The sequence below is a fragment of the Carassius gibelio genome, chromosome A16 (assembly GCF_023724105.1).
Source record: "Carassius gibelio isolate Cgi1373 ecotype wild population from Czech Republic chromosome A16, carGib1.2-hapl.c, whole genome shotgun sequence".
In the NCBI taxonomy this organism is placed as follows: Eukaryota; Metazoa; Chordata; class Actinopteri; order Cypriniformes; family Cyprinidae; genus Carassius; species Carassius gibelio.
The window spans coordinates 19,294,728-19,307,553 of NC_068386.1; the positions used below are offsets into that span (position 1 = coordinate 19,294,728).

A 12,826-nucleotide genomic window follows, 5' to 3' on the forward strand; every position below is an offset into this window, starting at 1 on the left:
ATAGATAGATAGATAGATAGATAGATCTCTCTCTCTATACAGTATATATGTGTGTGAGTGTGGCATGAGCTTCCACAAAAAGTGTCAAGTCAAATAAACATTAACATTCAGAATGTGTCCATCATAGTGTAAAAATATAAAAAAGCCCAGTTATTACTTTCTTTATTCTTGAGCATGCACTCATTTAATTAGTTTATTTACGCACTGAGTGAATGCATTGAATTAACTTCCTAAGTTTACACAAATAGCATGATGTGAAGACGACTGAGACATTATTTCAATAAATCTACAAAAATGATGCCACATAGGGTGGAAGATTTTTTTTTTTTAGATGCATCTATAATAACATGCATTTAAGTTACGATAAATGCCCAAATTCACTGTCATTTTATTATAGCATCCCTGCTATTTATGCATAATCTGCAGTTCGGAGAACTTTAATTGATGTTGTTGTTAGACTGGTTTGTCGAAGTGACACCCGCTGACTTAAACAATTCTGTGGCAGAGAGAATCACACAGAGAGTGCTGTCCATGACAACCTCCGGTTACCACGGTGAGGAATGTTGTTGTTATTGCCAGCGCTGGTCATATCACGGGAATCCCAAACTCACAAACAACCATGTTCTAACCTGGCCCATCTGAGTCAATGACAAAACCTTTTTACAGTGACCTCTCAACTGGAACAAATTAACATGGGATTTAGGTGCTAAATAAAACCAGCCACAGAAAGCCACAAAGTCAGAATGTTCTGGATCAATGCAGTCATCAATGTCCATTACTGACATTTTGAAGATAAAGGAGTTAATATGATTAAATATTTTTTATTTTATTTTTATGACTAGAAATATAATATAATACAATACAATACAATACAATATAATATAACATAATATAATACAATACAATACAATACAATACAATACAATATAATATAATATAATATAATATAATATAATATAATATAATATTTTTTTAATATTTGAAGACGTGAAGAACTGAAGTCTGCGGTTAATGGACAGAATGCATCTATCTTAATACGTTTGATACATGAACAAAAGGTTTTATTTTTCATTCTGGGCCGGTTGTGTTTCTCTGACACGAATCCCCTCGGGCAAACTAGTAGACTACTAGTCTACTAGTTCTACTAGTAGCAGGTGTGATTAAAAAAAGAGGAGCATATAAATATATATATATATATATATATATATATATATATATATATATATATATATATATATATATATATATATATATATATATATATATATATATATATATATATATATATATATGAACACACACACATACTGTACATATATATAATAATAATAATAAAAATAATAACAATAATATATATGCGTGTATGTACGTATGTATGTATGGATGGATATATATATATATTCAGAATTGCAAGTAACAAGCTGAATTATGCATTACAATTTGAAGCGGAAAGACTAAAATAGTACTTTCTGGTAAAATGTAAACTTAAACAATTTTCACTCAAAAATCGCTGGTAAATTTAGCAAATAGTTACAACAAATCAGCAAGGAACACATTGAATGAAACATTACATTTGAGGCAAAAAGGCTGATAAATAAAAAAAAACTTTGATAAATTATTTTGCTAACACAGTTTAGGAGCCAATTCTCACTTTTAACTAGTTGCTTATTGGTATGCATATTATAAGCATATTAACTTTTTTTATTAGTTCTTATAAAGCACATATTAATGCCTTATTCTACATGACCATATTTTACATCCCATTAACTCTACTCCTTACCTAAACTTAACAACTACCTTACTAACTATTAACAAGCAGCAAATTAACAGGTTATTGAGGCAAAAGTCATTCTTAGTGAGAATTGCTCTCAAAACTAAAGTGTGACCCTCATTTTCACAATGTAAAGGTATATATTACTAAATTACAAATAAATAAGCAAATAATAAATATACAGTGTATATGACTTTCTGTTCAACTATCCACACACATATATTACTGTAGCATGGACAGAACACCCTGAAAAAGTCTATCTCACACCACCACAAGTGGTTCAGCCCTTTCATGTCAGGCATAATCAGCCGGCGTATGAACATGGTGCCAAGCGTCTGTGTGCCAGGAAACCTGTTGATGTGGCCCTGGCACCCTGCGCCGGTATTTGCTGTGACATATTGCCCGTGTGATCATTCCACCTCAGGGTCGTGTTCCTCTTGCATCCCTTCCTGACAGCAGTGATCCACATCCCTCGTCCTCCTCTCTAATCACTCGTTCTCCAGGGACAGGAGGGTGAATGGGGGGAGGAGTCGTCTGAATGAGAGGCAAAGGCCTGGCATGGTTTACAGCGCTCATTTCTGTAATTCATTCCCCGTCTCTCAGGACCTGAACGTTGGCAATGAATCCAGCCGAGGCTTTTCTCTTTCATTACTGTGTCTTTCACATTACGCGCCACACTCTTACTTTGCTTTTTTTTTTCTTTCTTCCAATCATTTGTCCTCCTGTTTTCTCTTTTCATTTTCTTTCTTCTCTCCTGTACGCTCGTTCTGCTGCCTGGCACAATAAAAAACATTGATTTTGAACGAATGAGGGGTTTTGGAGGCTGGAAGAGACTTGCTCACTGCAGAGATCTGTTTTACTTACAGTCAGACACAAAAGCCCCCGAAGTGCATCCATATGCACCTGCATAATGACAATAAATATGCTTTATTTCTAAAAACTCAAAAGGCTTTTGAGCAGCGCCTCTCAAACTGAGTATTACCAAACACATCTCCGTCTCACAGACCATAAATAAACTCAATCCAGAAACAAAACACCGTTCTGAAAACCTATTTCAAATCTAAAGTCAGAAATTGAGCGGAGAACAAAAATGTATTGTTAATATTTAACCTATATTAATTTTTTTTATTATGTATAATTTTTTCATTTTATCTACTCATGATATTCTACAAATAAAGCAGCATTCATGTTTATAGCAGCATTATAGGTTTATTTATGATTTAAACAATGTTTTTATTTATGAATATAAATATTTAATAGGTCAACTAGTTATTTTTCAGTGTGATAAAAAAAAATTATAAATAAAGGAATATATACAAATGTTAATCTGAAGAATTTATGTGATATATATAAAATGTAGTTTGTTATTGGAAAACTAATCTGAAAAAAGCTCAGCTACCACCACAAACCCTAAATATGTACTTTTTAAAACTAGTATTATTTCTTTTAGTTAGTTGCTGCTGCATACTGGCAGATCTGTATTCTAATCTTTCCTAATTTAAATAATCTTTCCATCTTGCCATATTTTAGAGGCAAGATCTTGTCTTTGTTTATGAGTGAGTGACCGCCATTGTGTGCTAATAGTTACTTTAAATAGCACCAATTAGCCGGAAGCCTGAGATGTTCAATCACTGTGAGGCTATTAGTAATCAGGTTCTGTTCTTTCACTCGCTCGCTCCATCTCTCCCTGCCCATTTCTCTCTGTGGGGGGTCAGGAAAGCAGGAGGAAAGGGAATGAAGCCCCTTGATGACCATAAAATGAGGACTAAGTGTTCATGGTTGAGTGGCAAATCGTATAGAACTAGATTGTGTTTTTAGTCTTACGAGGCAGTTTTAATGAAAAGTGGGCGATAACTGTTTAAATTGGCTGCTTTGTATATTTGTGAAACTACACTTTATTTATTTATTTATTTTTATTTATTTATTGCATCCCCAAAATGAGAGGTGCTGATGCCTGGATATAAGGCTATTTTTACAACCAGTCAAAAAGTTTTGGACTGACCTTGTGTAATATTCATTATTACTGTTTCCCATTTAGAATAATATAAGCCATAAAACAATGAAATAACATTAAAAATAAAACATTTTAGCAAATATATATATATATATATATTAAATTACAGCTATGCAAACTCTGTATAAACTCATTCTCTTCAAGATGTTCATGCTTGGATGCTTATTAAATGGTATACAACAGTTTTTATGGTATATTTAAACAGTTCCAATACTTGCTGTGCACTTGGCTACCTTACTGCCTTCTCATGAGCTTTTCTATTAAAAATAAATAAATAAATCTGTATATTTGTAATTTGTATAATGATTGTATATATGATATATAGGCCTAATAAAGTTAAAACTGTAATATTTTTACAATTTTAAGTAAGAAAATAATATATTTAAATACCTGCTTAATGTTATTTATTTCTGTGATGGTAAAGCGGAGTTTTCAGCATCATTACTCCAGTCTTCTGTGACACATGATCCTTTTGAAATCATTCTTATATGCTTATATTTGGTGCTGTAAACATAAAAAAATATATATTGTTATCATTTATCATTATATTTTTAACATCACCAATGTTGAAAATAGTTGTGCTGGTTAATATTTTTGTGGAAGACATAATAATTTATTTTCATTCATTGATGGAGATACAGTTAAAAAGAACAGAATTTATTTGAAATAGATTTTTTTTTGTAACATTGTACATGTATTTACTACAGCTTTTTAGCAAATTAATGCATCTTTCCTGAATAAAAAAATTATAATAATAAATTGGCTAAACCTTTGAACATTAGATAAACCCAGTAAACTGTGTCCAAACACTAACTATTAGTATATAATTAAATAAAAAAATCTTACAAATATTTATCTCAAAGTTATAACTGAACAAACTGACCTTCTGTTTTTTTTTGAGTGATCACTTTTATTATTGAATACAGTTTAAATGAACAAATGCACACACACACACACACACACACGCACACACATTTACCTACATGCACAACACACAATGTCATACTGTCTCACACCTGTTCAAACAATCCTGACTTTACAACAGCAGCCCAAGCTGCTTGATTTGATAATAACTCTGTTGGCCGAAAACATTTCCAGACCACTGATCCTTGTTTGACTGCTGCTCTGTTGAGTTTGACCAACGCTACACACAGGCCTATTCTTATCAAACAGGATGTGATCATTTCCCACAGTCACCCTCTTCGCTGCTTAGAGCCAGACAAGGCGCCAGCAGACAGAAAACACCAAGGTGTACAATCAAACAAAGAGTGTAAAGAAGACTAACACACTTATTCATTGCCCGGCAAATAAAATAATGGAAAATAATTGTGGAAAGTAATATGACTGTCGGACATATAGCTGGTTATATACGCTCAAATAGACCAGATGATTGACAGATGGGGGAGGTGTGGCTAATTCCAGTGTCTATTTGTTCTAAACCTAGAAAGGGGGAGTTGACAAAATGTAGAATACCTGCAGAATCTGCATATTTGGTTCAACTGTCCTATTGTTTTTCATGCACGATTTACTCTAAAACAGATCAGTCCATTAGGGGGCACAATCAGAGAGGAGACTGCAGACTTAAGCATGAAGCAAAAAAATGGCGTAATTTACTTGGTTTGGAACATTCACATGCACCTGTATTATAGGATTTGAAATGTTTAGCTAATGCAATATTATTACAACAGGACAATGTTCTGCACACATTTACAGTATTCCTGAATTACTTCTGTCTTATCACTGCTCGCATAGGCATGCTATGAAATTATCTTTCACCATAAAAGAATAAAGAATAGTCTACATTGTTAAAATAAGATCAAAGCGATTGTATGCGACTTGCATTCAAGACAGGGCTGATGTGTTATTTGTGTGAGAGGTTTTGTACAAACAAATGCCTTCTTGAGTGATTTTCTCATTCATTTCAAGTCATTTATTCAATGGACGAAAAGTCCTATTCCATGCCTTTAACAATTAACTGATTTAAATGAAACCGTTTCGAAATATATTCACGCTACAAGAATCCAATAACAGTTTATTGCACACGTTTTAGTAATTGTGCTCACAACTAATTTAACGGACAGAAAACCGAGCGCGAGCAAATTAATAATTTATGATGCGAGACCTTTATTAGCAGAACATCATGTAATCATTCACGACATTTATGCAAAAACACAATCATATACAGAACAAAACATTTTTTGATAGAAAATATTTTCGAGTCATTACAATCAGCTGGCTGCACATATATTCTCTTACACACACATTTATAGAACATCCTCCTGGTTATGTACAGTATTATTTACGTCAACACTTATCGTGGTTCTTTACAATATTAAACAGCAGGGAAAAAATCCCTGTTCGACACAAATCACCTAACAAAGATGTCAGATGTTTACATTTTCATTTTGATTCATAAAGCTTTACAGTCTGCCGTGTTTAGGCAAATTATATGCAGGGTTTTAATCCGAGGTGCCTTTAGTTATGGTTCAATTGGAATTCCATTGGCTTTGTATTCTCTGTCCAAATTCAGCATTTCCCCCACCGAGAGAGAACAGAATGGCCACGGGAGAGATCTGGCTGGCTTCACCGCATCTTTGACAGCTGACGTTAAAATGTTTACATATTATGATTTAGTAGCTATTAGTTTCAGTGCTGCTCCCCTGCGATTGGGCCTGGTGTGTGTCGGATTCCCTGGTGGAGCAGTGCTTGGCTTTGGATGGGTTCAGTGCACACCTGTGAGAGAGGGATGAATAGAAGGGGTGTGTGAACTGTGTGCTCCAGACTGACTGGCGCCACCGAAAACCAGAGGGCATGCTTGATCAACAACCCAAAACAAACCAGGTCAAACAACAAGCACAGTGCTAAGCAGGGCCGGACTGCTAACCTCATGCGTACGCACTCTCACACACAGCTGCGGGCCAACCAGCCCTCACGCTACACTTTGGAGCGACCATCAAACCCCCCTCCTAGCAGGACCGCCACAGAGTGGACAGCTATTGTGCAACCTACAGCTGGGTTCAAGTGTCTGCCAGCGGCTGGGAGCCAGAGTTACAGTCCAGCCAGTGCGGAAAACACAAGTAGACCGATTGTCACAAAAACCGGCATTCATGCTACTAACAGGAATATTATGGTAATAACTTCTATCTATGCGCTTTTTACTGTCACGGCTCTATTAATAATAGCCATCGCAGCTGCATGTACTGCCAGCTCTATTAGAAGTCTGTTACCCAATTATCCTGACAGTCCAGCCCTGTTCTTTAGCTGTGAATTCTGGGTAATGAAGCATTTCTCTGGCTTTTTCCACCGCTGCATGTGTTCAAGCTTGTTTGAAATAGTCTTAATGCAGGCGGATTAAAACACTTGGTTTATTCTTGCTTCGTTGTATCAAAATGAAGCATCAAAATAAGTATTTGTACTGAAACAAAAGTATGACTCTTAAATCTAATCATCTATCATTTTCATAAAAAAATAGCAATCAATTCAGTTGGATACATTTATTATTATTTATTTCATGTTTTAAAAGTAACGCGTGACACTGAATGTGACGGGAAATCATTTTAAGAGGATTAAATGAATAATTAAAAAAGCATATTTGACTAATTATAAAAAACAAGATGCATGTCTACACATGGAAGTGCCGAAGAACTGATTTTTATCAGAGGAATTATAATCCGTAACCTTAGATGAGACATGGGATGAGTGCTTTGAGAATATTTGATATTGAATTGCATGTACTCACCGGTGTGCAACATTTCAGCGACACAAAATTGATTCTTCCTTATTGACACCCGTCGTCCTCTGAAAGCAAAGGAAACAGGTGCGTTTATTCTTACTGCGGCTATTGGTGAGGTGACACGAGGGCAACAATAACCATCAATAAGCTATTGTGCATGGAGTCATTTATTTAAAATAATTAGGATCATACAGGAAACAAACAAATATGCACACACACACACACACACATATATACAAAGGTTTAGATATAATAAAATAGCTGAAAGATGACATATTCAGGTTACATATAAGATTACATAAATAACATTGAACACTAAGAGAATTCAAATGTTTTTATATTTTGTCATTTGGCAAGGAAACACAGGCCTCCAGCAGTCTGGTCTATAGCATCATGTTTCGTCTGGTGCAGTTCATAGAAAGACACACTATTTTCACTTTCCGTGCGTAATGAGGCTACTGTGCACAGCCAAATCACCATAGATGTTTAAGTGAACGTTCACGGAGGTTTCGGTCTTCTTACCTGCTCTGTGTTGATCTGTGTGAGAGGGGTCCGTGTGGAGGCGGGTGGGCTCGTCTGTTTCAGGAGAGACGGGTGCGTCTCCAGCGCCAGCTGCAGGTCCAGGATATAGTCAATGACATGCTGGAGGATCTCCACTTTACTGACTTTCTTATCCTGCGGAATAGTGGGCACCAGGCGCTTGAGTCGGCTGTAGCAGTCGTTCATGTCGTACTGCAGAAAGAAATTATCCTCCTCTTCCATTTTGCATCGGCTGCGCTCCGACAAATAACGCAATGAGAGCTGACTGCAGCCAGACGAAACCTCATGAGGGCGAACCGGTGCGCTGGCCTTCATTATAATACACAGAACAACAAAGGGCTAAACGAGAAGGGGAGGAAAAACAAACGTGCGCGGGAAGCAACAAGAGGTTTCGCTGAAAAACGCAATTTGGTGCACGCAAGAAAAGGAGCGCGGTTCTATCCGGAGCACATCTCCTCTCTGAGCGCGAGCGCACAGTGTGAAACAGCGGATGAGTTGAGGCTGGTCATAAAGAGAGGAAAAGGGGGAGGCGCCACCCGCGCGAGCTTTGACAGTCCTGCGCGAGGAGAAACCGGTCAGTCACGAGCTCCCGTGATGATGGAGTAGCGCGCGACCTGTAACTGCAGAGTGCCTCGAGCGGAAATAAGAGGCTGCTAGGTGAAACCCCTCGCTCTCTCTCTCTCTCTCTCTCTCTGTGTGTGTGTGTGTGTGTGTGTGTTTAACCACATGTGGAAATTGAATTTGTGTTCCCAAAACAGAAATAATGAAAGAGGTACAAATATTTTCATTCGTTAATTAAGTTAACGAAAATCATTTAATTGTTAGATTGCATATTTTGCAGATCATAGGCTAATTTACGCCATGGAGCTTTAAAACAGCATAGCAGAGACCGGGGCAGGTTGTCACACTGAGGATGTGACAGCAGTTATCAGCTCAGAAGTCGAATTATGGAAATATTGCCTAGAGATGGATTTGTATATATAGTGAATTCTTCCCTTGAAACTAAAATGTTTGCCAAGTAAGCACAATAAACATGTTTTATTTAATCATTAAGGGACAGCTAGACAAATAAGGCAAGATTTTTATTAAAAGTGGTAACACTTTACCACAGGGTCACATTAGTTTACATTACTTAAAGAATGAAATACAATAATAAATTTCATGATGAGGTGGAGTGTAGCCAAAAGCTCAAGATCCCATAGAAACCAAACACTGAACAAGGTAGAACTAAAGGGAATGTAGACAATGATCTGTGATATCGAGAAGGAGTATATGTTAAAAGTAGGTCAGATAAGTAAGAAGGAGCCAGGTTATGTAATGCCTTATAAACAAGAAGCTAAATGTTGAATCAATACACTGTTTAACAGGAAGCCAGTGCAGTTGTTGGAGAACAGGAGATATTTGTTCCATGGTAAGATTTCTAATAAACAACAACACAACAATAATAATTAAACAACGACAATAAGAAATGTATATATTTCCAAAAAGCATTTAATATATAGTTGCATTTTTGGTCAAACACTTCATACAGCATTGAAGAAGCAGGATATTGTTTTCCAGGTTAATACTTTGAGTCCAGTCACTTATGATCAGTCACCTCAACACTCAATACTCAGAGTCACCAACGTTTTCTGTAGTGTAATGTACCTTATTAACTGTGGCAAGTTGCCAGGCGATGGAAGTACCTCCCCTCTGGTGGCAACAAGTTAGAATCCGCTTTGCCTTTCCTCTCACTTTAATGCATGGAATAGTGTAATGTTCTGCCTATGTGTGTGATATGTATTAGGTAATCATGGGACTTTGTCGTGAAAAATTCAACTTGCCTTCTGCAGGTGGGTTGACCAAACACCCTGCAGCTTAGCAGGTGCAAAGAGTTGGCAAACAGCGTTATCCGTCATGTTCTGAAAAGGGGTCCTCAAAATGTAGAACTTCTGTCCTCCTTTGAGAACAAAACCATTTTACAATCCATAAAGCCCTGCGATTAGCACATCACAACAAAATCCTCACCGGTCTTTTCTTGTTTAGTCAGAACATGCAATGGTTGGTAATACTTTATTTAAGGGGAATATGCAAGACCATTACAGGAATGTTAACACATCTTACAGGGCTGCGTATTTGCATTTTATAAAGAAAATTAATAGAAATAAAGAAATAAAGAATAAAGAAAATTATTATAAATGACGACACAAATGTTTTATTATTTTATGTGTGTGTATATATATATATATATATATATATATATATATATAGACACACAGTATATGTCTGATAAAATTAAAGTCATATGTACGTACATGTAAAATATGAATAATAAATATTCATAAACATGAAGTAAAAAATATTAAACACAAAATATATTTTACGTATTCTTATGTAAAGTGTTCTTTTGAAAATATCACATAATTTGTCCTTTTTTATGTCAAAGCAAGGTTAGTTCTAGTAGTAGATTGTCATTTGGTGCAACTTCCTAAAAGCATAATGATATTATACATTAATATTCATAATATTCGCAAAACAACTATAAAATATTATTATATTCAAAACACATTCTTGCTTTTTGCTTAATAGTTACACTAAATGACATTTTTCATCTATATGAAAGCAACATCAATTTATTAAGTACATTTCGTAGACATGGACACTCACTTATATTAAATTAAATTTATGCATTTAGCAGACGCTTTTATTCAAAGTGACTTACAGTGCATTCAGGCTATCAATTTTTACATATCATGTGTTCCCGGGGAATCGAACCCCCAACCTTGCGCTTGCTTGCTTGCTAGCGCAGTGCTCTACCAGTTGAGCTACAGGAACACATATATTACTAACTTATATATTTCACTAACGAAAATACGTTTTGATGCAAATTGATAATATCTTTGAATACATGGTTCATATTCTCTTTAATATGATGACATTTTAGTTACCTTTTTAATCTGCCTATTTTCAGTTTTGTGTATTATTTATGGCTCCTGATGGTGTTCTGTAGTCCCTGGATGGGGGTTGTGTCCATTCAGGTGAAGAGAACACACATCTCACTCTCTCTTTCAAAGACAGCTCTTCAAAAGAGACAAGTGTATGAATCTTTGATGGTAACCTTTCCCAGAATACCTCTTCATCTCTTTCTCTGACTCTCTATTTCAGCCCCCAGGCTACAGGATGCACTGTAGCGCCTGATGTCTGCAGGTACCGTCACAGAACTTAGCAAATGTGTCTTTTCATCCTTAACAAAATCTTGAAAATTAACCTTTTTGAAGGGGACAAATGTCATTTAATGGATTTAATTTAAAGGTGAAGTGTGTAATTTTTTTGAAGTCAAAATATCATACCATCTTAATATGCTAGAGCAACTACAGTACAATAAATAGGCTGATTTAACGGCAGCCATTGACTTCGATAGTATAGAGAAAACTACTGTGGAAGTCAATGGCTACCATCAACTGTTTGGTTACCAATATTCTTCAAAAGAGCTTCTAATGTGTTCAGCAGAAGAAAGAAACCCATACAGGTTTGGAACAAGTGAAAATAATTTTCAGTTTTGGTGAACTATCCCTTTAAATGTATTAAAAGCAAGTACATTTTCATGATTATGTTTTTTAATACACAACCCTATAATACATTTTTATATATTTGTAGTTGAGCGCAATTAAAAATGTAATGAAAAAAAAGAAAGATAAAAATGAAAGCATGGTATATCATTTAAAGTGTACTTCTTTTCCACAAGGGTTAGAACCTTTTAGATACAGATGCAGTAAAAGATCTTACACTGAAACAAACACTAAAAAGAGAAAGTAAATTGTGGCCAAATTTATGATGACCTCATGATCCGTCCTAACAAATCTCTCATGCAAAGGACGAATGACCTGTTTTTTAATCACAAAGCTTAGACATGTTTAAGCAGATGCTGTTTTCACTTCTGTAAACTGGTTTGCAGTAACTTCCCTATTCCAGACAGCTGGGAGGATGCAGGCATAAAAATTGTTGCTTAGTCTGCAAGAACATTGTGGATCAGTGTTGTACCTTGCTGTTGTGTTACTGCTGAGCTCCATATCCGGACTAAACAAACCATCATAATGTTCAATAGAAGCCTTAGCAGTTTTGTATGTACTTCAATTAAATTTGATCAGTGATGCAAACTGTTGTCATTGTGATGGGTGGTTGCTGTTTTTCTGTCCATCATCGTTGGTGACGGGAGTTTATTTAGTGGGTCTGACTGTCTCTTATCCCCTTATCCTCACACTTACACATATAGACTCGTCTGCAAATAAACACTCCACCCTTTTTGTAAGTTCCCTGCCATGGCTTTGAAATTATAACACATTTATGCAAGTCTGTATCACAGACTCAGACAGTCTAAGCTGGGGTTATGTGCTCCTGAATGCAGCGATGCAGAAATGATAGCTGCTCTCCAAACATTAGACTGCTTCTGAAGATGAGTGTGTTTGCACACATAAACCCACATGCATAAACATAACAGACATAAACACTCCCACACACCTGCACAATAAATATCAAGGATTCATCTGCTGAGTTAATGGAATTATACACCCTCGTGACTCAAAACATTTTACATTATGACTCATGTATTTGAAGCTAATTTCGACAGATTTATTATTATGACAGGATATAATATTAAGTCATCATTCAATAATTTTCACTAACTGTTAATTCTGGTTGGATCGCTGAGTGAATGAATCATTTAGGATCACATGAATGTGAATTTATGAATCTGATATTTATTTTTTTCTCATGAAGGACTGGTGTCAAG

The 12,826-nt window shown here is 35.8% G+C and overlaps 1 protein-coding gene across 1 annotated transcript; it reads right to left on the bottom strand.

Moving 5' to 3' along the window:
- Positions 1-5,889: 5,889 nt before the first annotated feature.
- On the bottom strand, positions 5,890-8,641 carry LOC128030856 (DNA-binding protein inhibitor ID-4). The gene is made up of 3 exons (XM_052618915.1): positions 8,041-8,641; positions 7,525-7,583; positions 5,890-6,518 (listed from the first exon to the last, which is right to left on the bottom strand). The coding sequence occupies exons 1-2, from the start codon at positions 8,371-8,373 to the stop codon at positions 7,539-7,541; spliced, it is 378 nt and encodes a 125-aa protein (XP_052474875.1). The 5' UTR covers positions 8,374-8,641; the 3' UTR covers positions 5,890-6,518; positions 7,525-7,538.
- Between the last annotated feature and the right edge of the window lie 4,185 nt (positions 8,642-12,826).

Excerpts from the sequence above, each read along its gene's own strand:
- LOC128030856 (XM_052618915.1), bottom strand. The coding sequence starts at position 8,373 with ATGAAGGCCAGCGCACCGGTTCGCCCTCATGAGGTTTCGTCTGGCTGC. Across the intron at positions 7,584-8,040 it reads CACAGATCAACACAGAGCAG|AGGACGACGGGTGTCAATAA; the intron begins GTAAGAAGACCG and ends CTTTGCTTTCAG.